Consider the following 26,026-nt stretch of genomic DNA (forward strand, 5'->3'; position numbering starts at 1 on the left):
GTACAGTGTCCAAGTGCTGTTATCACAATGGCAACTGAGGTGAATCTTAATTAGTTATCATATTGCTATTTGGCAATGCTAATGTGTGCAGTATACGATAGCTACCCAGAGTATCTGAAAATCTGATTAGGCCAAGAGTAAGAGAAAAAGCACCAGGCAACCCTCCAATGCTATCTTTGGAAGAGAGATATTGAAGCTGAATGGAAATAAGGTAAGAAGGAGACATTGTAATGTAGGATGTAGATCTGGGACAGTGGAATCAGTGGGACAAAGTTACTGAGAGAAAAGTTAGTGGTCTTTCCCACTGCATAAGTGTGACTGAACACAGAACCTGTCCTGGGCAAGCACTGCATTAAAAAAGTGTTCTGCAGAAAAAGAAGTGTGACTGTAGAAATAAAAATGGCATTTTAATCACAAGAAAGCTGAATCACTCTGGTGGCTTGAATGCTTTACTTCATTACCTTAATAATACTCTTTTAACACTTTATACATATGTGTGGGCATGTGTATTATGTACCTATAAATGAATCTTTCATGGATAATAATCCTTATATCATTAGATGCAAGTTTCCTCTGGACTGAAAAGAGACGTCTGGCTGAGTTCAAACCTGGATCAAATGAGCGAGGTACAACTGGAGTCACCCACACGGAACGCCTTGTTCCAGAGCTTATCCAGCTATCAACATTAAAGCCCCAAGCAGCTTACTGAGAGCAGTCATCTTGTTTTACAGGAACAACATCTACAACCTTGGCATACCAGCCTATAATTTACAAATATTGGCCCAAGAGTATCCCTTCACACAACTGCTCCCAGAAGAGGGAGCTATATTACAAAGTATTATCCTTATAACTCGCTCACAGAAGTGCACGACTTCACCTTTCAAATACTTTTGTTATACTATTAGAATGTAATATTTGCATTATTAAAGGTATCCTTACGTGCTAAAATAGATCCAAACTCTAAACTCTTATCTACATACTCCTGTATATTTGACTATTCTACAGTTTTCCACCAAAATACAGTAAGAATGGCACAATTCTGTAAAAGCAATACAATTACACAGTATGGAACTGATTGTACTTGCAGATTTTAATTCAGATGATACTAGGGTGGGTCAAAGAATTTTATTTTCTCCACTTGGAGACTCTTCTAATGTAAACTCAATTTACAGCTGCAAAAAAAAAAAAAAAAGGGGGGGGGGGCCTTTGTTTCTAAAATTTGTTTCCCGAGTGTCTCTAATTCTGTGAAATGTATTTACCCTGGAAGGATTTATTTCACAGTATGGTTATGGAAACATTTATTTTCAAACACGGAACGATCCTCACTAACTTAATAATTTTAAACTTCTTTAAAGGGCTAGAACTATCTGATTGCTGAATTAAATTTTAAAAATAAATATTTGAATACTGTCTAAGAAACAAAGATGCATATGATGAGTTTAAGCAGAGACATTCCAAATAACTTACTTGTGATATTGTAACAGTTCTTGATTTCCTTGACACTTCAATAGCTTTGTGAGGAATAGAAATGTGTTCCTCCTTCTCATCTTCAGGACTTGGTGAGTCAAAGAAATCAGGGCTTGAAAGGGATGACTATGTAGACAAATGGACATACCACAAGAGTTAAAAAAACCCAAAAAACCAACAGCAGGTATTTTCATTGTACCAGAATTTAACAAAGGAAGAAAAAGAAAAGCATTTATGTGATGACCTTTTTTTTCTTTCAGTTGCAATTTTCAAAGTAAGCTAAAATCAGGACTCTCTCCCCTCCCTTTTTAAACCTTATTTTCAAGGCTAATTCAAAGCTATTTTCAATGCTATTTCAAAGCATTAATAAGATATACCTAAGATTTGAATTAAACATTACTCTACACCTTTGCATCACATTATACCATGTATCACCCCCCTATCAGAAAGAAGAGCTGTACCTTACTTGGGGGGGACACTGGGCACCATGCTGCTGTGGGGGTGCCAGCTCTGCCACAGCTTTGCTCAGTGCAGGTCTCACTTTGCTGCTCTTTCAAGGACCTGTGCTGGCTGCCCATGCACACTGCTGGCACTGAAGGGCTGCCTTGTGTACTGCTTCTTTGTAAAGGTGCAAACGGGGAAACTTCTTTCCACTCTTTGTTCCCTTCCCCATGGATTTGACAGGGGAGAAAGCCTTTTTTTTTTTTTTTTCTCTTGTAATGTATGTTTCTATATTTATGTACATAGTCAATTTTGAAAGCTTTCTTCTTTGTATTCTATTAGGTTCACAGTAATCCTTTTTTTTCCCCTACACTTTGTTTTATTTCAGGTAACATCAGTAGTTGCTCTCACTCTGATATTCCAGAATAGAAAAATGTGTTAAAATGAACAAACCCCATGCCCCAAAGAAAAAGACACTGAAAAACTAAGCACTAGTTTCCAAAGTATGGAAAGCTCATCTAAAGCTCATCTTTAGCTCATCTAAAGTCACATATAAGAGAGTGGAACTTAGATCACCCTTAGATTTACAATTTTGAGTTTAATGAGAAGAAGTTACATGATGGCTCGAGGAAAGCTGCTGAAGGCTGAAATGGCCTGTTTGTCCTTGAAATCTCCTAAAGCTCCTAGAGAAACAAAGGTAAACACTTTTTTTGGGAAATATTTTCAAAATCCTTAATCCTTAGCACAAACTAGTTTATTCCAAGGATTTTTATAAAGAATTTTCCTTGGCCTCAGCCAAGTCTTATAAGGGAGGGAATGTTTTAAACATCAGTATTTAAAACACATTTGAAACTGATTTTTTTGATCTGCATCTCTGCCTCCCTGTACATGTGAAAGAATGGCTGTGCAAACGTAGTAAACCCACCATGGAACACAAATGGGGAGGGAAATATATATTAAAAAAAAACCCAATAAACAGAAAAGGAAAATTAACTTACAGATGTGAGAGACTGGGAGGGTGGTCGTCTGCCAGTCGCTTTTGGTCTAGTTGTAGTTGGATGATTCAGCTTCTCAGCAATTGGTATTACAGAGTCAAAACCTTCCAAGTCTTAAAAATAAAATATAACTGATTTGGCTTTTTGGCAATTATCCTCAAAGAGAAAGGATCACATTTCTTTTTCTAATTTCAAAAGAATCAAGTCCCATTTTCTTCACTGTGTCACAGTGTTTTGCACACATGATGGCTCTAAAAAAACTCGGAAGTCAAAGGCAGCTGTAATCCAGTCACTTTTGCCAAGTATGATTACCCTTCCATCTCAAACCCAATAAAGCAAAGGGGGAATGTAGGTCTTATGGCATGGAATAAACAGTTTCAAATTTTTCATTCACCTATTAAAGGGGTATTTTTTTTTCCTGAATAATTAAGAGACCTAAGAAAGTGCAAACATTGCCTCAAGAACTGTACTGTCAGCACTGCATCTGCTGCAATTACTTAGGGAAGAACAGAGTGAGAATGATCAAGTGATCTGCAGGCTCCTAGATGCCTGCAGCTGGACACAGCAGAGTTTCCAGTAGCTGTAGGTGACAGGGACATCTCCCTCCAGTAGTCCAAAGGTTATAGTAGGTAAAAACCCTAAAGAGCCTCCTGAAGCTGTATGGAGCCCAGGACAAACAGGGCTGCTTGAATGCAGCATTGGTTAGTGAAATGCCCTGGGGAAGTATTTATCAAAACCAGCCACGTGGCAGCATGTTTATGTGGAAGAAGGACACGAAGGCTGAAGGAATACTGCAGCTCGTGATTACACGCCTGAATCAAATGGCTTAACACCGTTCATCTATTTTTATGGGTTATATTAGTTTCACTCAACTCCACTTCAAAATGCCCTACTGCATATATTAAGCAGAAATGAGACAGAAAAAATACAAAAGGTACTTTAGACAAGATAAATCAAAATTCTCTAAAATCACTTTCAGGCATGAACCAAATAGGGGAATGCTGTTCATTATTCAGAGGCACATTACACGCAGGTAGGAAGAAACAGCTTTGAAGTTAACAGTTATATATACTGGACACTTAATTTTCAGAACTGCTACTAACAATGAACCTCTGAAAATCCAGTTTTGTTGCTGTATTACAACCACCAAACAAAATTACACAACGGAAAAATGAATTAATTAATGGGCCTGGGCAAGAAGCTATATTTACTGAAGGACACTTAAAGTGATTCCAAGTACTCATAAGGGAAGTAAATAGCATCAGACATTCCTTATTCAGCAATATTCTTCCACCATGGTGAAATTTAAAAAAAAAAAAAAAAAAAAAAAAAAAAAAAAAAGGGAAAAAGAAAAAAGAAAAAAAGGGAAAAAAAAGACTTCTTTCAATACCCCAGAAACAGTTTAAGGTTATTCACTTGCAAATATTACTCTGTTTTTGGAGCAACTCTTCCTATATATAATCAGTGACCCCACTGTCCTCTACCAGGTATTTCACTGCTTTTTTATTGACTGTTGCAACCTCCATCCGATGGTAGGTCACAAACTCTGTCAATGAGAATTTGGCAGTCTGAAACCTAAACTGCACCAAACATATCAGGTGATGCTACTGTGCCTTTAAAGTAAAAATAAGCTAATATTAGCAAGCTGCACAAAACCTATCTGCAGTCCTACAGAATTTCAGTGTTTCTGGAGAGTAGAAATGGAAGTAAAAAAATAATTTCTGGGGAAAAAATTGAAAATATAAGACTTTATTTCCAGAAATATCCAGTGTGAAGCTGACACATGAGACAGAGAAATGACTTGCTCAAGATCGCAGAGCAAATCAGTGATGGATTTTAATGCATTATCTTAAATTGCACAGAAGAACACATTGCCATCAAAACCACACACTGGCTACAAACATGTGAAACTCTCATACATGAGTACAAGTTGAGGCCATTTGTCCCAGTCACTCTTTCTCACTTTACTTTGTAAACTATTTTTTCATGAGCTGGTTTTCAGCTCTTTTTCCAACAGCATGTGCTCAGCCACAGAAAAATCCATGCTGACAGACAGATCAGTACCAGAGGAAAGATACAAGCTGCTAAAATGGAGAGGAGCAGACTGGGGGGCAGCAAACTGGCTGAAGTCACCTTGCAGCCTAGTAAGGCTCCAGTGCATGACTCTCTTGTCACCTCTGTGGTAAGCAACACTGTCCCTTCCTCTGTTCTTACAAAAAGTTAAGTATCTACACCAGTATGGAAAAGAATTAAGGGCATTAATTCAAATGTCTTTCTTTGGAAAAATAAACACATAGTTACCTAGAGATCTATGATTTGATTGGAACAATCAAATATTCATTTTTAATTAAACGTATTGATAAACACAGTATATGAATTTGTATCCTTTTCACTTGCAGACAAAATCTGTTCCAGTCATCTTATGAATACCATCAAAGATGAACATTTCTGTGCAAAGCTTCTACTAAAGAAAAAAAAAAAAGTAAAAAAAAAAAAAGTGAATCATCCTTTTTTTTTTTTTTTTTCACTTCCAAATGCATTTCTGATAGCTGGAAAAATAAACTAGAGCTGCCTATACCTGAAATGATTTTTTTTAAAAAGAGCAGAGTTTGGAAAGGCTTTACAGATAAAATCTGGTGCCAAACTAGTGAAATCACAGCCATTCAGCTGATAGTATAAGTTAAATTATATTTAAGTGTAAGGGATGACACTTGGTATAATGTTAAAATAGCCAATCCATTCCTAGTACTTACATATGCTCTTTATCACCCTCCCTGTTTGTTTTCCTTATTTAGATGCAGTTCTCACTCCCATATACACTCTGAATCTCAGGTTATCAACACCTTTCACAGACATAACCTTTGAGGTATTCATTCAGTAAAATCCCCATCTAGTAAACTAGTAAAATCTAGTAACTAGTAAAATGATGGAACAGAACCACTCAATAGACCTCTCCTTTACTGTCATCTATACTGTAGATTCAGTAATTAATTCCCTCATACTGGTTATTTGATTATTTTTTGCTGATGGAAAGCAAGGTTATATGAATGTCATCTATTATCCTCACTGAAGTTTTTAAATGCAGAGATTTGATTTTAGTTTGCACTTCTGTAGCTATCAGGAACTGTGAGCTCACATTTACATACTAAGCAAACCATAAAGCCTTTCTGAGCTGGATTAAATGAGACACTGTTAAAGATAAAGTCTAGTCAGCTGTATTCACAGCCATGGTAGTTGCCAATAAAGCAGCATCAGCATCCAACAGCCATGAACTCTGTGCACTGGTCCAGCTTTATGTCTAGTAATAACAATAACACACAGTACAGAGAGGGCACCCATCCATTAACAGTGCCACTCCCTACTTTAAAAAAATAGTTTATATACTTGTTCTAGAAATAAACAGATACATTCATCATTTTTACCGTCTGATTGATCAAGCTTGTAATTCATGATGTAATTCATGGGATGAGAAGAAAGGCATCAGACTAATTGTAATATACTAGTACAGTACACATAATAAAATGCCTGGCTTATGGAGCAAACATATTTAATGAAAATGAAAAATATCAGCTGTGCCAGATTAACTCCCTGATATCCTTCCAAGCCAGTTAAGTAGAGGATATTTTTCCCCAGTGCTTTGTTCATTTGTAAACATGGTTGTTTAAAGCATGATAATGTTTACAAAAAAAAAATGCCCAGATCTGTGAAAATAATTGCTTAAGAAAAAAGTAGCCTTCACAACAGAAATTAATAGTTAAATGGTTATGTTTCCTTCTTTACCACTTTTCCCTCCTGCATTTACTGATATGACATAAAATGTGGCTAGGCCTCAACTTTATTTTACATTCAGGTTTTTCAGTCTTTGGGCAAAGTCATTTATACTCAAAGACAGAAAGCTTTTTGAACTAGCAAAGAGATTTGAGAAAACTGAAAACCTTGAGAAAACTGAAATGGAAAGTGATGGGTAATAGCGAAATCAGCACATTCAGAATGCTAGTGGTGAGGTTTCACAGAACAAAAATATGGGAGGAGTAGTGGAAATGAGGCAAAGGTGTTGCTTAATTCATTTGAAGAAGATAATGTCAGGGTGATCAAGCATTGGAATGGGCTGCCCCAGGAAGTGGTGGATTCTCTGTCCCTGGAGATATTTAAAAAGAGACTGGATGTGGCACTCAGTGCCATGGTCTGGTAACTGCAGCGGGAGTGGATCAAGGGTTGGACTTGATGATCTCAGAGGTCCCTTCCGACCCAGACGATTCTATGATTCTGTGATTCTATGTCACAAAAGCCACAGAGGTAGATTTAATTTCATAATCATCTTCAATACATTTAAAAGACTGACAATAGACTTGTGAAATGGTACATATACTGTCTTTAAATACAATAATCCTGAAAGCTATCAAATGAGACAGAGATACTGCAGATGAAAGTTTCTACATTAATGTCCATTCAATATATAGCACTACTTCAAAACCACCTCAAACAATAATCTGAATATTACTGGGAATTTTCAGAAGACCACAATTATTTTAACTATTTGAAGCACCTTAGACTCTCCCAATGCTGAGCAGCACCAAACCCTTCAAGGAATACAGTTGTGCTGGGTACCGGGGGAGGGCACGAGGGTGGCTCTGTGAGAAGCTGCTTGAAGCTCCCCCAGCTTTAAAATCTGTTTCCCCCTCTGGCCCAGGCTGAGGATGCTCTCTGCCTCTGCAGATAGCATATTTAAAAAGGGGAAAAGGAAACTACTAAAAAACTTGCAGGGCAGAGGACAGGAGGAGGTGAGAGCAATACTTAAGCAGAGATACAAGGGTCAGTGAGCAAAAAGGGAAGAAAGTTTCCCAGCAGGAGTTCCCCTGCAGCCCATAGTGAGATTGCAGGCTGTTCCCCTGTAGCCCATGGATGAGCAGAGTGGAGCAGCCCATGAAGAACCACGGTGCCAGGGAGGGAGGCTGTGCCCAAAGAAGTCCATGAATCCCACACTGGAGCAGCCTATTCCTGAGGGACTGTACCTCAAGAGAGGGACTCATGTGAGAGGAGGTTGTGGACTCTTTCCCATGGAAGGAGCATGGGAAGGCTGTCAGGAGTCCTCCCCCTGAGAAGGAAGGAGTGGAATAAAACAATATGTAATGAACTAACCACATTCCCCATTTCCCATCCCCCTGTGCTGCTGGGTGGGGGGGAAGGAGGTAGAGAAATTGTGAGCAAAGTATTTTAGGCTCAGAAGGAAGGGAGGGGTAGATATTTATTTTAAGAGAGGGTTTTGTTTCTCATTGTCCTGTTCTGATTCGACTGGTGACAAATTGAATTGGTTTTTTTTTTCCAGGTCAAGTCTGTTTTGCCCATGATTGAAACTGGTGGATAAACCCTCCCTGTTCTTGTCTCAACCCATAAGCTTTGCACTCTTATTTTCTCCTCCCCATCCCACAGTGGGGGCAGGAGTGAGCAAGCAAGCAGACATCAGGTTCTTTATTGCTGGTTGAGCCTAAACCACGACACCAGCCATGCTCCTAACTGGGGTCAGGGGCAGCAGAATCCCACCCAAAATAAACTGCAGACTTTGCTTTTAAAAATTGGGTAACTTAACAGGAAGGCTCCCTAGGTGCAGGGTTGCTGTGCTCAGGAGTGTAAGAGTGATGTGCAGGGGAGGCCTGGTCCCGTGGTGCTCTGCTTTGGAAGGAAACAGCTTAGCTCACCTGGCTTCCCAGGACAGTTGCTCCCAAAAGTGTCTGATCACCTTTTCCCAATTTAAACCTTGACTTCCATAGCTTTAATAGCTGAATATAGAAAGCTGCCATAATGAGCTTTGCTAACAACTTGCCAGTGCCCTCATAAGGATTTTATTTTTAACAATTCAGAAGATGCCAAGAAAGAGCTGAAAGGTCAAGAAAACTGAGCTAGAAGAAATGCATATGCTGTTTTCAGGCACCTCAACTTTACACACTTGGAGAAAGATTTACATTTCTGGTTTACTGCCTTTTTCTGGACTCTCCAGGGCAAAAGACCTAATTAATTTATGTAATGAACCATTAACATATCCCATTAACGATATTTACGATTCACAACTATGTTTATGGGTGATTTTGATTCACTGACATAAATATTACAACTTAACCCAGTTGGCTACTTCTGCTCCTTTGCTTCATTCTATTAAAATAAGCATGAACAGCAGCACAGAAAGAATTAAGTGGTTTAGGCAGACTTCAGTCTTCATTGTGTGAGTCACGTTTTGTCCTCCAACCCTTATATTTAGCAGTATTTTCTTGTTTCCAACTTTTACTCTGTGTCTTCAGGCAAAATAATTATAATGTCCCACAGTATAACAACCTGTGATTTAAAGAGAAATGTGCTCCTTTCTACAACCCCTTAATGGAAATACTCTCCATGTTTTTCCCTAGTATGGGCCAAACTATATTAGATCACTTTTGTTCCAGTTAGAGGCACAGCGATCACCTCTCATAAAAAATATGAGCACATTAAAACTGAACTGCAAATACAGCTCAAGGAAACATGATCTATTGAAGACTTTTTAATTTGTTTGTTTGTTATTTTCAAGTAGGGTATTTTGGGCTATACTGCCAGGCAAGTTAGCACCAGCCTTAGGAAGAAGGGGCAGGAAAAAAGAGTACAGCTAATAATGTGAATTTGGCTAGTACTCCATGATCCCCCAGCAAGTGCTCTCAAAATAAAAGTCTGAAGAAATGCTAAAAAAATGAACTCATGGTAACCAGCTTTCAGGGAATCTCTTAGGGAAATTCACACCAACACTATATACGTTTCAGCAGGAATCAATGAAGGCATATGTGCCTTATGTTATCACTGATGAAGATTATTAACTGCTTTCATAAATACTATAAAAAATATGTGAAGAGCCAGGAAAAATATTGGAAAGATATGCCTGCTTGGCTCTGTGTCGAAAACGCCTGTGCAGCTAAGTCTTTTTTGCAAAGCATAGAAACTGCTTCTCCTGTGGATTAACTGAGCATTTCCACAGTAGATATATTGGTTTTATTTCATTGTGGCTTGGTTTTTAAATTACTCTGTTTAAATCCACATGATTTTAAGTGTGAGATGATTTACAAGGAAGCCTGTTTTGGATAGACAAGACTTGTTGCGGGATTGCAGGATTTGAAAGTTTGTGTAAATATACAGTTAAAAGATTTAGGATTAATCCTTACTTGCAGAAATAAGTCAATATCAATGATTTATTGGAATAATTCAGTATTTTTCTGGAAGCATTAGTTTTGATCCAGTAAGCCAGATTCTTCTGTCATTGCACATAACAGTTCTTTGTGAAATTCAAAAGAAACGCATAACCTAAAAAAATGTTATGCACCAGGGCATAAATTTAAACTGTTGAAATAAACTTAAATCTATTTAACTACTCTTCAGCTGGTAGAACAGGGCTTAATCTCAGTGTAGCTTATACTGCTTAAGAAGCATTTCAAACCAAGTTCAGAAAGCCACTGTAAATCCAGAACAGTTGTTGGTACATGAGACTTAAAACCAGATGTAACTGCTGTAATTTAACCACAGGAACACTGCAGAAAAAGGCTGGGGTGACACTACTGTGCATTTGCTACTGAAAGCCAGGGAGTGCTCTTCAAATTTCTGTTTTGTTTTGGGTGGGTTTTTGGTTTTTTTTTGTCCTTTGTCAAACTAGAGAACCTTACTATCATGTTCCTAAATATTTTTGTTTTGTAAGGACATCACACCAAAATATATGCATTAAACTTTGCAATGACACCATCTGTCTGTGTGAACAGGTTAATGAAACCACAGCAAAAGCGAACAGCACAAACTATACATGACACACTACTAAAATTTCTTATGGTACGATGAAATAAACTATAATGATTTCTTCTTTCAATGCTACAGTGCAAGATTTTATGTCACAGTCCACTGATTTTCAACTTGGAATTAAAATCAAATGACTAATAGCCATGTATACATTAGGTGTTCTACAAAATACTTCTTTTTGTATTTGTTTGTTACACATTGTCAGCTAAAACAAAGACAGAACAGAAAACAAACGGAAAAAAATAAGTGCCTTACCCTCATGAAATGAAGAAGAGTTACTCATGGCAAAGAGATGTAAATAGGAAAAGTTGGATGAAAGATGTGTGGAAAGGAAAGTAAAGGCATCACTGAAAACAGGGAAAAAGAAAACAAAAGAAGTGAGGAGGAATGGGGAATGGTTCCTCTTAAATATTCTATTTTGAAGGCTAGTTTTGCAATGGTCTTTCCAAGCATGAACAACAGTAGCAATACTGCCATTATGTCTAAAATAAGCAGTGATGCTGCTGAACAGGACTTCATCTTGTCAGTAGAGATTGCAGAATTGTAATCAGTGCTGTATTATCATCAAGAAATTTAGATGTCATCACAACTCTGCAGAACATGCCAGTGAAATCAAGCCATGCACTATCATCTACAAAAAACCAAATTTTTATATATGCAACTGACAGAATGTTATGCACAGTATTACACATCAGCTCAGCCTTGCTCAAGCTTTTCTGACTTTCCTAATCAGTAAAGTTGGGTGAGAATATTTTTTAAAGGTGTTTTTAAAGGTATGGGGTGTTCTAATCAGACAACACTGATCCACTGGTGGAACGTTACTTAGGGAATAATTAGAAAAAAGCCATTTATGAAATAAGCAATGTTTTAACACACTGATCTAGAATAGGGAGCCTAGACAGAAACCAAGTTTTGAACCTGGATTCTCCAGTTCCCCTCTGCATGTTGCTTCTCAATCGTTGATGCAATTATTCATTTTGTTGTTGCTGATCACTTGTTTGTTTTTTAGAAGATGGCATAGGGAAGGACCCTGTACCTTCTCTTCCTTCATCATGCAAGTTTTGGTCTCATCATGATAAAGAAGAGGAAACAAGACAGAAATCCTTGAAAAAAGGTTTCACACAATGAAAAACTGCTCCTCATCCATCTTTAATATGATTTGCTTTTATAACCTAAACTGTCTCTCCAGTGCTTTTGTACATCCCTCTGCAATGAATGAAAGAACAAGAGCTTTAGACTGGCTACAGGACTGAGAAAGTGACAGCCATTAGCCAGCTTAACATTGCTAGAGCAAAAACAGCCAGGGAAGTGCTGTAATATTAATTTTCACAATTCACCATCAGTACTTAGTATAAGCATAAAAGAGGGGGAGGCAACTTGCAACTGACTGCTTCTTTTTCATCTGTCCTCCCTGAGAGCTCTAAGTGCCTGGGAATGGCATTAGGGCTAATGGGGGACAAGGAGCCCAGCAACCAGAATAGTCACACACCCAAGCTGCTGTAAAGGCCATGGAACTCCTATTTTCTTCATAAGCTACTGCTAAGCCCCACTTTGTCTGTCATACAGGTACACTCTAATTTACTGTGTAAATTTGGATTACTGAAAAGACATCAAATGGCAGATTCAATCAGATTCATTTTGACTGGAAGGATAAACTTTGGAGAACCTGATGCTTTCTTCCCCATGGAGTAGATGACGCTGGGGCAACACCAGTAACACATATCAGATTTAAATATTATCTGGACTCACACTGCCCTATCCATCAGTGTTTGGAATACACCAGACAACTCCACTCACTCATTCATAATTTTAGCTAATAACTCATTTAGCTGAGATGTCTCCAAATAATTGCTCTCGTCATAAATAAATAAATAAATCTAACACATTTATCATAAATATTCCCAATTACACAGTGCTCATAAACTGTCCTGAACTCTAAACCTCTTCTCATAGTTGAATACATTAATCCACTGATAATTGGTTTGGTTTATTAAGTTTTAAATTATTGCTCTACCCTCTCTCAAAAGGCTGTTTATTTCTTTAACAATATTTTATATGAGCTGTCAAATGCCTCCTGAAAATGTTTAGGTTATGATCTTTGGGTCCACTTCCATTCCAGAATATTTTTTTTTCTTTCTTTTAACAAGTTGTCTAACAGGCTAGAATGACATGATTTGCCCTTGTAAATACCATTCTGGTTTGACCCTATCAAGTTATACTTATTTATGTATTCACACTATTTTATCCTTGGACTCAATAGGTTCCCCTTGTTACTGGTAACAGGAGGTCATCAGCTAAACCTTTTGCAACATGTTTTGGGTGTCATTTGGTTAATGGACTCTTGTCAGCTCCTACTCTCTATTAAAAAAAAAAAAAAAGACAAAAACCAAACCTAAACAAAAACCATACTATGCAAGTTCTGGACATGATCAGCAATTAGCACAAATCAAATTTCCAACCTAAACTTTCATAGGTTGTTTAAAAACAAAACAAAACCAGAACCAACAAAAAAACCCCACCATAGAAAAAACAGAAAACACTCAGCTTTTACCCTGATAGTGATTTCAAGGAAAATAGCACAATGATTAGAAATGTTTACTTCCATCACACTGCTATATCCTATTTGCACTTACAGGTTTCTCTTTCAAGTGAGCAAAGGCTTCTGTGCTTTGAAGAAAACGTGTAAACATGGGTAGCAAACACTAAATGGTAAAATTTGACTGCATTTCCATACCACTCCTTTAGATTAATCTCTACAACAAGAATGTTCATGCATTTATCACAAGCTTCTAACTTCCCATGTTTATCCTAAATGAAAATCTGGAAAAAACATACTATTATCATAAGCCACAGCAACAGCAGAAGGTTAAAATAAAAGCAGGCATAAGGATGCTGAAAAGCTCATAAACACCTATGAAATCAAATTTGCCTTTTATTATTATACTGCAATTAAAGCCCACTTATAAGTTAAAGCTCTGCTTTCAGGTCCAAAGGAAAGGCAGGTTTGCCTATTGAAAGTATCCTATTTTACAGAAATGTTTCACTCATTAAGGAGTCTGCGTAGAAACGACCACACTGAAATAAATATTTAATGCTGCCAGCAAAAGGTAGTAATGCTTACACATTCGGGGTACCCTGGCTCTGCCTTTTACAAAAACAGGTCTCTCGGGGCACAGCTGCGACTGCAGCAGGGAGTGACAGCAGCAGCTGTCCCCGGTGTATTCCTAAGCAGAGGCAGAAGATGGCTGTCACCCCTCTGCCTTCCAGCCCCGAGACAAGAGTCAGAGCACCCCGCTTTCTGAGGGCCACGTCCTGCAGCACCCACCCCAGCAAACATCTCCCCGGCACTGCCAACTTCAGAAGGAAGACAGAGAAATAACCTATTGATACTCCTTTCCAGGTGATTTCCCAATAAAACTGTGTGGGTTACAGGAATACAAATTATTGTTTTCAAGAGAGACTGCTTTTAATTGGCATTTGCTGTAAAATTTATTCAAATTGGCCTGAAATGGGTCTCTATTCCTTTGCAGTGGAAAGTGTAAAGATTACTAACTGCACCAAAAATCACAATTTTTTGTAACATTAAAATATGGCAGCATTAATATTAAATTGTTAATAAGTTAACAATTAAATGAGTTAAATAAGTGTGACTTATTATCATTGGCCTTCACTCACTTCAGACTTTTAAAAAGAAATAACAAAATCCCCAATATCCAAAATAGCTCAGTGTTCTACAATTCCTTTTTAAATTTATTTTTTTAAAAACAGAAAACCCCAACAATAAACAGAAAGGATACTTGATTCCCACAGTTAAAATGTCATATAAATGCATTTACATTCATTGCCAAATCTCCAATTTGCCTTTTGGATCATAACAAAGTCACCAAAAATCAGAAATTTACACCATAAATATCTTAGGCAAACTTAAAAGCTCTATAACTTACCGATGTCATTGCTTCTTTCAGAGGAGTCTTTCTCTAGAGTGCCAGATACTGTACTGCCCACTAATTCCACTTTTGGACTATCACTCCTGCATTTGGATCAAGAGACGAGATATTGTATTAGTTTTTGTGTGGATTACAGTAAGTTGATAGCTGGCTTGCAATTAATAATGAGAGAGTGAAATATTCTTCCTTTGTAGCACCAGAGTAATAGCAATGTGGCAGAGAGAGCAATCTCCAGTAAGTAGACATGCTGTATGGATTAACCTTATCTCATTTCTCCTTAACACCTGTCAAAAAAGCCTTATTTTAGACACCGTGGTGTCCTGAATAATTCTTCAGATGTTCACAGCATCTCGACATGCAGGAAACCTAAGGGCAAAGGGACATTCTTCAACATGGTATTTGTAAATTTTTCTAATTAATTGCCTTGCATAAAATATAGCAATGGGCTATGCAGAATATTGCAAGAAAGGGCAAGAACCTCAAGCTAGCATCATGAATTCCAGCAGATCCTACTATTTTCTCATAAATATATTATGAGATTAGACTATAAATGTTGTTTCCCCAGGTCCAAAAAACAGAGATGCCCTAGTCTGTCTGAAATGCCTTCGGAATAGGGAAATGTCAAGAGCTGTGATACTTTATACACAGGAACTATTTTTAAATGAAACAGGAGATCGAACATAAGAAACATGATTATTCTTCCTTTATAGACCTCTATATCCCACAACTACTTAACTTTACTAAAATAATCTGACAGTTGAAAGAATCAATTTTAAAAGAACCAGTGGCAAGCAAGTAGTTCAGCACTGCATAGGTCATGCAGACAAATCCATGTACCAGTTACTGTGATAACAACTGTTATCAGTTCAACTGTATCCAATTAACACAAATTCTACTGACCATCATTATCAAGTCACCTAACAAATATAGTTTTTCACAGTTATTTTTTCCCAGAATAGCTCTGAAACAATTATGAGGTATGTAAGATGCAAACTATGGGTAAAAATAAAGACCTGTCCCTGAAACAACCCAGGCAGATGTGTATTTCTCTGAACAGCAATAATAAGTTGTTGACAGTAATAAATAAATAGTGAGCTCCTAACTCTCACTCATTTTTCCACTTGTCTCTGTTTTTGATTGCATAAGATGATGACAGATGGCCTGAACCCCAACTCATGGCAGCAGTTTATGAGACTTTAGGACATGATAAAGAGCCTGAAATTTTGTGTTAAAAAACAGAGGCAGTCTCAAAAGAAGTGAACATATATCCAGTTAAAGTTGGCTATCAATATGGCAGCCAGTCTGCATCAGGAAGGAAACAAAAGAAATTAAGCACATTTCTTGTAAAGGATATCAGCTTGCAAGATAATAAATCAGGATATTGTCCAAGTGACCCACCTGACCAATTAGGTTTCTTATCTTTTGGTCTTTAACTTTCTTTTTTTTTTTTTTTTTTTTTTTTTCTTCTCTTTTTGTAAATCTACAAGAAGCAAATTAGTTTTTGGCTGTCAGGGCAATGAGCATCTGACTGCATACTCTGTTTCACACACACATATTTCCCAACTAACTGAGAGGATCATGTGAGCTGGAAGCACTCTAGGAAATGTATGAGTATGGTTTTGGAGAATATTCTTAGGATTGTGTGACTTAGGCCTGAAAGTCTCAACACTTACCATTTGATTACAGAAGATACCAAGGCATATGACAACAACCCCACATAAAAAAACCCAAAGTCTGTTGTAAAAACAATCAACAAAATTATTATGCTAATCTGCCTTCATACTCCGTTACAAACGTGGAGCCATCCCTTCTTGGTCCCGTCTCCCTCCATCCACTCTTGCCTGTGCAGATAGGCTGTCAGCTTGATCAGAAAGATTATCAGCCTGAAAGAAACCCCATACTAACAGAAATCCCACTGCAAACTGATTAATTGCCATCTGGAGCAACTCCCTGACCCGTATGGCTGAATGGCTGCACAAATCCTAATGCTTACATAAAGGAGGTGGCAGGAATGGGCTGCCAGGAGAGGGAACTTGCCCCCATTTGCAGCAGCACAGACACAGATTGCTTTAGACTGATGGTGAAAATGCACTTCCTGGAGGTCTTTATGGCAAGCCCACTCCAGAGAGTTGACTCATCTGTAAATTGTATAATCACAGGTGTGTCTAAATATCTAATGATGTGAAGTCTTTGGATTAAATTGACAGCTATTCTCTGTCCCGGATGTTTTTTGTCTCTACTCCTGCCCTTGAAGCCCTAACCTGCCTTCAAGGAAGGAGAATTATGTTTAAAGAGGAAAAAAAATCATCACAAAAAGCCAGTGATACACTTAAGATGCAAGCTACCTACCCAGAACAGAAAAAAAAAAAAGAAAAAAAAAAAAAGAAAAAAAAAGAAAAAAAAAAAAAAGAAAAAAAAAAAAAAAAAGAAAAAAAAAAACACAACAGAAAAAAGCCCCTTTTCCGCTCAGCAGCTGCCATGGCAGCTCACCTTTTAACTCAGTTTTTCCTCTTAGGATCATGTACTGCATTTGGCTAGCATAGAGTTAATTTTCTTTATTGCAAGCCCACATGATGCTATGCTTTGGATCTGTGACCAAAACAGTGTTGATAAAATCCAGTAATTTTACTTAGTGCTGTGCAGTGCTTACACAGTGTATCTCTGCCTCTCATGCTGCCCTGACAGGGAGCAGGCTGAGGGTGCACAAGAAGCTGAAGGAGACATTCCATAACAAAGGGATATCCCATAAGATATGATGTCATGCTCAGCAACATAAGCTGAGAGAAAAGTAAGGAGATGATGTTCAGGGTTCAGGCATTTGTCTTCCCAAGTCACCATTATGTGAGATGGAGTCTGGCTTTCCTGAAGGTTACCAGCCACTTGTTTGGGGATGTGAAGCAGTGAATGAATTCCTGATTTCACTTTTGCTCAGCTTTTGCTGTACCTGTTAAACTGTATTTATCTCAACACACAGGTTTTCTCACTTTTGCCCTTCTGATTTTCAGCCCCATCCCACTGTGAGGGAGTGAGTGAGCATCTGCATGGTGCTGAGCTGCCAGCTGGGGCTAAACCATGACAGGTCAGTGAATATTCTGCTGTTCTATTTATATTCTAATTGTCTTAGGTTTTTTAGATTCTGGAAATGTATATCAGCAGGTCTTAAAAATATTTACCACCTTAATAAACTGAACTGATATAAAACCAAAACACCTTTATTGAATCAATGGCTTCCATTTGAAGTTTCACATTTCTTAATTATTCATGGATTATTCAATTATGTGAACTTTCCTATAAGACACCCTTACAAATTATACCTAATCAGGCAGAACAGCTATATGAGATAAATCCACTAATTTGAATTAGCTGATAAAAAAACTGCATAGGCAAACTGCTAGCATTGTGATCATCACCATGCATCATCACATTAAAATTTAGAAGAAAAGGTGGATTTTAATCTACCTACTGTTTCAAGTAATGTTCTTTCAAATATAATAGTATTAGATAAAAAGAAAGAAGCATTCTTTCTGTATTAGACAGCAGAGTTTAGACATTGAAGAACACAACAAAGTTACTGTTTACATCTGCTTTTTCAATTTGTTAACACGAAAACTCAAGTATCTTTGAAAATGCACAGGTTCTTTATACAATTTTTTACTTAGGAAAAAGGAACACAAAAGAGCAATAAAACACCACTGCACAACTCTGTTTAAAATGATTATATTTAAATATTTCAGGCAAAGGATAGAAGAAAAGGATAGCTACCCCACTGCATTCCTAGCCAGTGAACTGAAGACTGGGGTATGTACAGGCCTTGCCAAGAAGACAGTGCTTAGCTAAATCTAAAGGTCAGAGCAAATACTTGTTTTTCCAAGCATGCTGAAGTGACCAGGAGGTGTGGGCTGTATTTTGGAACAATGCAGCAAACATGTGCAAAGCCAAGTCCAAAAGAAGCTGTGGCAGTAGCACCTGGATAGAAAGGTAAGTTCTCAGAGATGCATGGCCAAAGCATTTTAGTAAGATAAAACTGGCAGCACAAGGCAGGTGCTGTTGTGTCTTGTTTTGAATTTTTATCACAGATTTCACACTGAGAGCATATTTTTAATGAACCATATGTGAAGGAATGAGGGGTATCAATGTCTAGGATTTCCATTTTATTCCAGCTTATCCTATACCCTATTCTGTTATTTAATTCACCATCAGTATAATTCAACTTCAATAGTTCAGTGGCAGCTGATTTTTCTACAGTACAATTATATAAAATTATTTCTTATGTCTATATTCCAATGTTACTGCAAGATGTGCAGCTTCTCCATTTTAGACAACTGCTTTTTTTCTGGTTTGCACCTATTTCTATCCACTATGCACAGAGGAAGTCTTAAGTGCACAACTCAGATGCTGATGACTAATGTAGCCATCTAGACTTTATGAGGACTAGAGGCCAGGCCTTAATTTCTGCAGCCTCTGCCTTTCCAAACTCTAACAGAGCTTAAATGGAGTTGTCTTGGCAAGTGCAATTTCTCAGTACTCATCAAAGGCTGTAAACACCTCTGATAAAGAGAACCATGTAACTACAGAATAATAAACAGCATCAGAGAACAAATACTTGCCAGCAGTGTTCAGCAGTGGCTCCAGCCTAAACAACATTCTATGAAGACTCATATTTTGCTAAAAATTGATGCAAAATGATAAAAGAAAACAGACTGAAACTAAGATGACAGTATTTGAAATGTGCATTGGCTAATGCTGTTCCTCAGTAAACCCCAAGCTTTTGCAGTGACTTAGTGCCCCAGCTAAGGTGGAATAATTTGAGGTAAACTAAGAAAAGTCAAGATGAGTGCAACCTATTGCTGCCAGTATTTTCCATATATTCTATAGTGGAAACTATGATGTTTCAGTAACAATGTGTTCATCAGTAGAAAAGAAATAGTAAGGTAAAACTAGTAAGAACTAAAAGAACTATTCTTGAGAAGACAGCTATCATCCAGCCAGATGACTAGAAGACTTTTTTGTTTTGTTCTTTAAATACAATTTACCAATAAATAAATCGTGACATTAACTGTAAAATCCAGATTCTTTACATGTGTGTTTTTTCCACTAATCCCAAAAGCACTGGACAGAGGAAAATCAGTACCTTGTATGAGTCACAGGCACAACTGGTCTTTCTGGTCGTCTTGGGGGCAAGGTACCAGGTCTATTCACAGAGTTTGCTTTGGGTGGCCGAGGTTTCTTCGGAGGTATAGCAGGAACTGAAGGCTTCTGCAAGTCTAACTGTTTTTGCTCTCTCTCTGATCTTTCTTTAAATCAATTATTTCCAGAAAAAAAGAAAATGGATATTATTAAGTGAAATTCATTTGTACAGAAGTCTACAATTAAACTAGAAAACTCCAACCACATATACACTATATACAAAGAAAAAGCTTATCTCCTTTTCACTTCTATCCTAAATAATTTTTTATTTGAAATAACTTGTTTGCCCTGACTGACTGTTCTGCCTTTAATTCCTCATGGCTGAAATGTGTGTGCAGTGTCTGAATGGAAATGCTCTTTTTTATTTCATTAACTTACTGATTTCTACATGTAAAAATGAGAATGGCAAAAAATTACACACTATTTCCCATGAGCAAAACTTATACCAAATTCTAGAATGAAACATAATTAGGTTAGAAGGTCACAAAAATAATTATGCTTGATATTCTTAACATCTCTTAAACAAACAGAAACATAATTTTGGGGGGAAAAAAAAGAATATGTTTCAAGTGAACTACAGTAACTGAAAATACAACCATTAAAAACCATTTAGTAATGTTTGGCAGGATGTAAACCCCCTCAGTAAGAATACCTTTTATTTGGATTTTTAAGCACAAACTTACATGCAGAATTTTTCAGCTTGCCAGTTAAAAAGTGGATCATTTGCAGAACTAATTATGCATAGTTAGAAGTACCACAAAACTAATATCCAGTGCCAAACATGTGAGTATGTAAAGTACAATACACCTGAATAATGCTTGTAAATAATGCCCTCTAAATTAATAAATCAAAACAAACATGTAAACATGTTTGCCACACCATAGGAAACCTGATCCTTCTTCAAAAAAGGATAAAGCTCTAAAAAGGACCAAAGTTTTGCTCTCTGGATTCTACTGTGTGAAGATCCCACTACACTTGAGAGCACTCTCTGTGATATGTGGTGAACATTACACCTCTGTATATAAGTAAGAGGTACTGGGAGTGCTACAGTTTCTAGGTTTCAGACTGAGAGGATGATGGAATAAAGCACCAACACAATCTACCTTAGATATGGAATATTCCAGTAAGTGGCTGCTGTTCAGACATACACCCTTTTCCAATACACATTCAGTTGATGCAATTGGGTCCTCCATAACACTGGAGCTTTTCCAGCATATTGTGTAATTTCTAGACACTTACTCCCATGATGATTTATATTGCATCAGTGTCCAAGAATCTAAACCATGTATGAGGCACGGGCTAAGCAGAGAACCAACACACAGCGTAAAGAGTTCTTGTGCCAGCCCTGCTGCCACACCACACAAAACAATTCCTGCCACTCCCTGGTACTCCAGAAATGTAGGAGTGACTTCTGTGGCCTCTTTTCAACATTTAGAAAACATTACAAATTCTTATACCTTAAGACAGTAACACATTTAAAAGTTCCTCCACCATTTTGATGGTTGGCTTGGTAAATCCAAAACCAGAAAGCAAAGAGTTTTATTGCTAAGATAACCAGAAAATGTAGCACACATAATCCAAAGTAAACATACATAGACAGAAGTGCTAAAACACCTATCAGATTGCTAAGACATATATCCAGAAATAGATCTTGGTGCAAAGCCTGAATGTTCTTGGCACTAAATTATGACTGCATATTATGTGTATGTTTTGTCATGTGCAGACACGTGTCTTTTAAAAGACCACAAGTTCCAATACTTAAAAGATAAGAAATCCCATAAATAAATTTGTCTGTACAATCTAAGAATCCAGGGAACCACATGAAACTTGACACCATCTTCAATCAATGTAACTATTTCCCCCAAAACTATTCAGAATGCACAACGAACACAATAAAGTCATTAAAGACTTAATTTGCTTGTCACTGCTCTGTGTGATACTGTGCCCCATTTCTTTAAACGTTCAACCCTGGCTTTGAAGGCAGAATTTTTTCATTCTTCACAGGCTTGCCTATAACTTTTGTGACTATGATAAAGGGGTGATTCATAAGCATTCATGACTACATCTTCACAAAACCTCTCTGTGATGCCAGAAAACTACCAACCCTGCTTTTAACTATAACACCAAGGCATATAGATGTTAAAGTAGTGAGCACTAATCTGAGGTATCTTACTGGATCAAGGACCTGGGTTTTACTGAGCACAGAGCTTTGACAAGCATTTTATGTATTGAGAGCGTATCTCCCCTTGATTTCAATTGATGCTGCAAGTACTTAACAAGTCTGGATTGTTAGATCTGAGTGTCCTGAATTTAGCCCAAAGGCAACAATGAGATCCTTCCAAAAATGCATAACATCACAGATCTATCAGAGTGGGAAATAAACATCCCAACGATACACTTAACGAAAGCAGGGATTGGGAAATAAGAATGGGAATTGGTTCCATTTCCCCTGTTTCTCCACAGAGAGTAGGCAGGAAAACACATTTCATACCTTTTTCTTCTGTTCTATTGGGAAGACATTCTGGCCTTTCGGGAGGTACCTTTTTGATTTCATGCTTTCGATCTGTGGTACCTGTAAAAGAATGAAAATTATGGAATTCTGAACAAGGAAACAAATCAGTATTTATGGACACATCAATTATGGCTGCATTAATTATGAAATTTCTTAGGCTTTTTATGTCTTGCTAAAACTGAACATGTATCTGCTTTCAAGTATTTGCTTACACCATAATTACAAAAAAACCCAATTGTATGTTTATGTTTCCACAGTTCCCAAAGTGTGCACCTCAAAAGAAAAGGCACTATCAGACCATTCTGTGAAAAAAAAAACCACCAGTAACTACAGACTTCTAAGTGTGGACATATCCCTTACCATCACAGACATACTTAACTGAAGAGCAATTCAACAGTGCAGAGAATCATTAGGAACAAATCAATTAATTGGGCATTTCTGCCAAGAGAATACTTAATTCAGATGAATATATAGGATTTACTTTACATTAAATTTGAACTTCCCCTCTCTTTTTCACCTCCAGTACTAGCTGTTCGCTTCCACATTTTAGAAGGATGAGAACAGTGGTACTGACAGTATTTGGCACGATTACCTAGGTAACTTTTGGCCCAAAGATGTAAGCTTCTGTCTTCTTCTGCCTCTGCACTAGGGACCCTGACATACTGACTTCTCTTGCTGCAAGGAATATGGGAACTTGTGGCACCAATGGGAAGGCAAAAAATTTCCCTGCACATACAAGATGCAGTCTTCTAGCCCCTGTACTGTAAGAAATGCTCTACTGGATATTGGCTTCATTGCACTGGCTAATGGTGCTAATGCCATTTCAACTTAGTAGTCTTGAAAACTGCTTTAGGTAACACTATTAGTATTTCGATAAAAATTACAGTAGATGACATCCAAGAAAAGCAGAGGAGGCAGGGAAGGGAGGACAGGGCAATTTTTTCCTTCAGTCAGTTCCATTATATCCAGTTCCTAAGTACATTTACATTTTCTGAATGTGTTGTCACAACTCTCTTCTGCAGCTGGTTCCTAGGAATCAGTGCTCATCAGTGCAAACTGCTCATCAGTGGTCATCACCAACTACTGTTTCTTTAGATAACTGTGCTATTGGATAGGCATAATTTCTAACACTCACCTTGGCAATAAATAATACTGAATTGCCATTTTAAGGTTAGATTCAATGATCTTAAGGGTCTTTTCTGACATAAATGGGTCTTTGATTCTGTGAAAAATACTGCACTCCTGAGAGCAGAAACTTTCTAGAAGCCAATAAAAGCCTTCCCAAACACAGGTTATGCAAAGCACAAGTCAATATATTGATAATCTTACACATACTAATGTATTCAAGAAAAAAAAAAAAAAAAAGGACACAAATCTATTTACCTAATTACATTGTCATCATTTACACACATTCTCAAGCCATGTCTAAAACAATGAGCCTAGAAACACTGAGAAGCTCAGGTGTACTCCCCACTTGGGTGATGATGCCCAAATAATCAATACCCAGGCAGGCACCATGATCCTGCCTCGAGATGCCAGGAGAAGTAAAGGAAGCTCTGGTGAACTCCATACCAGCTCCCAGAGGGACTTAACCAAGAATTCTTACCCTCCAGTCTACACGCAGATGCATCACTTACACCACCTCCCCCGTGAAAACCCTACTGCTTTTCAGAAACTACGTATGGGACTCATGATCTTATCTTTGGTTCTTCAGTTTTCACCTTACTCTGTGAAGTAGCCCAGCATGGACAGCCCTGACATTCTACTGCTGTGCAGAATTTGGAAATACAGCTGACCTCCCAGCTGCACTACAATATGAAGTAGACACTTCCTTTACATAGGTACCACATGTACTAGAAAGACCAGTTCTAATTATCTGCTACAATTTTATACTCTGTATCAAAAGGTACTATTTAATGATTTAGGCTGCAACTGACAGTTCTTGATTTACTATGACCAGTTAAATATGCAGAAATATTACTGGAAACTGTTACCTACTACCAACAATAAGACCTGACATGGGGATGTGGTGAAATACAGTGTTATCTCAGTAAAGTGATAATTTTACTAAGTAGAAGGTAACAGAATGGTAATAAACATAGGCTGACCTTCATCTTTATATATAGATATCTGTATATATATCAGAATAAAGTCTTGTGCATAATCAGACAGGACTTGTCAAAGACTGAATATGATGACAAAAAAGAGAAACAGCCCAGACTCAGCCATTAACAAATTGTCTGCATCCTTCATGCAACCACTTTTCCTTCCGAAAATGGGCACATTATCTTCCTGTGGTGACACAGCTGGTTCATTGAATGCAAACAAGTAAAAACATATTAAAATTATTATTCTCTAATTATAGGAGCATAAATTGAAAGAAACATAATGTTCTACAGAGCTTTTCCAAAACGTATCAGTTGTCACTAAGACATCTTAAGTCTTCAGCAACCACCACTAGGTGGCAAAGTTATACTTCTCTCTCTGGACACTGATACCCACTGATCTTAACATCAAATCCATGTTTTTAGGAGTCTCAGGACAGACTAAAGAACAAACCATGGGTTTCAATAAGAGAAACAAATATTTATAGTCATGATTCTGTAGTCAAAAAATGCTAGACAAATTCCAAGTTAAATTATAACCTACTGATTCACAATAAATTGTACACTGGTGTAACTTGTGTTTTTCTACTAATAGATCAAGACTGGAGAAGAGGGATATTTACTTTTTAAAAAACTGAAAAAGCTGGAACAGACTACAGTGGAAAGAAAAAAAATTTTCACTAGATTGGACATGTTCATTTTGGTTTTTTAGTGTGTGTCCACAGTGAGGGAAGCAGTAGTGCTGCTGCAGAATTTTAACAAACTGCCTTGTGATTTGTGATTTTTACATGAATGGAATAGAAATTTGGTTTCTGAAGTCAGAACAGTCAACTGCTTCTAAGTTTTATGGAAAAAACAAATCATGCAGGTAACTTGAATAGTTTGCATTGAGAGTTCATTTTAAAACTACAAATGATAGTGGTTTTCAGGTCTCTACTTATACACAGTTAAGTCTAACACATTGCTAAATCTGCTTTGCTAGCACTCATCTGTTTTGGAAAACAATCAGCCCCTTAACAAAAATGCAACACCATTATCTACATAACCAGATTCAGGATAACCCTTTTAAGTTCTATATTTACGGCTATAAACTATAGAAAAGCAGGAGTCTAACTAGTACAGCACCTAGAGACAGCCAGCCAGCTCCATCTCTCATGCAGATCTGTAGGATTTGGACTGCAAGTAAGGTGGGGTCACTGTATTACAGCCAAATGTTTTCTGGAACCGTCTTACATGTATGCAAAAAAACCACTGTATCTCTAGAATAAACCAGATTTGTTGGTGTAGTGAATGCAGTTTCTTCCTGCAGGTATTTTTAGACTCCGATATATTGGGTCTATAATGCAAAGATGTGCACACAATTGACATCAGCCAAGAAATGGAACTGGTGAAATTTGAAAAACAGAAGTATCATGCCTGCTCCAAATGAACATGTTTAAGGGGAAAAATACATTAGTTTAAAACGGTGCAGGTAGGTGCCTGCAATATCTTTGAAAAGCATGCTGCAGTCTTTCATCATACTGAAATTTGATTCTGACCAAAGAGCTGTTGTCTAGACACCTCTTGCTTATC

General features: G+C 37.4%; 1 protein-coding gene and 1 long non-coding RNA gene across 12 annotated transcripts in view; one reads left to right on the plus strand and one right to left on the minus strand.

Annotated features, from left to right (window-relative positions):
• Positions 1-26,026, minus strand: part of SH3KBP1 (SH3 domain containing kinase binding protein 1) — a 221,591-nt gene that overhangs the window by 5,660 nt on the left and 189,905 nt on the right. For all 11 annotated transcript variants that reach the window (XM_071749422.1, XM_071749486.1, XM_071749412.1 and 8 more), the window contains 5 exons: positions 22,329-22,409; positions 19,782-19,944; positions 14,648-14,733; positions 2,907-3,016; positions 1,468-1,593 (listed from right to left, as the gene is read on the minus strand). In XM_071749422.1, the coding sequence (XP_071605523.1) occupies positions 1,468-1,593; positions 2,907-3,016; positions 14,648-14,733; positions 19,782-19,944; positions 22,329-22,409 (566 nt within the window). The remainder of the gene's footprint in view (positions 1-1,467; positions 1,594-2,906; positions 3,017-14,647; positions 14,734-19,781; positions 19,945-22,328; positions 22,410-26,026) is intronic.
• LOC139798601 (uncharacterized) lies at positions 13,933-25,283 on the plus strand. Its single transcript, XR_011726873.1, has 4 exons — positions 13,933-14,103; positions 17,656-17,729; positions 18,385-18,448; positions 22,607-25,283. It is a non-coding gene; the product is annotated as an uncharacterized lncRNA (long non-coding RNA).

Source organism: Heliangelus exortis, chromosome 1 (assembly GCF_036169615.1).
Source record: "Heliangelus exortis chromosome 1, bHelExo1.hap1, whole genome shotgun sequence".
NCBI lineage: Eukaryota > Metazoa > Chordata > Aves > Apodiformes > Trochilidae > Heliangelus > Heliangelus exortis.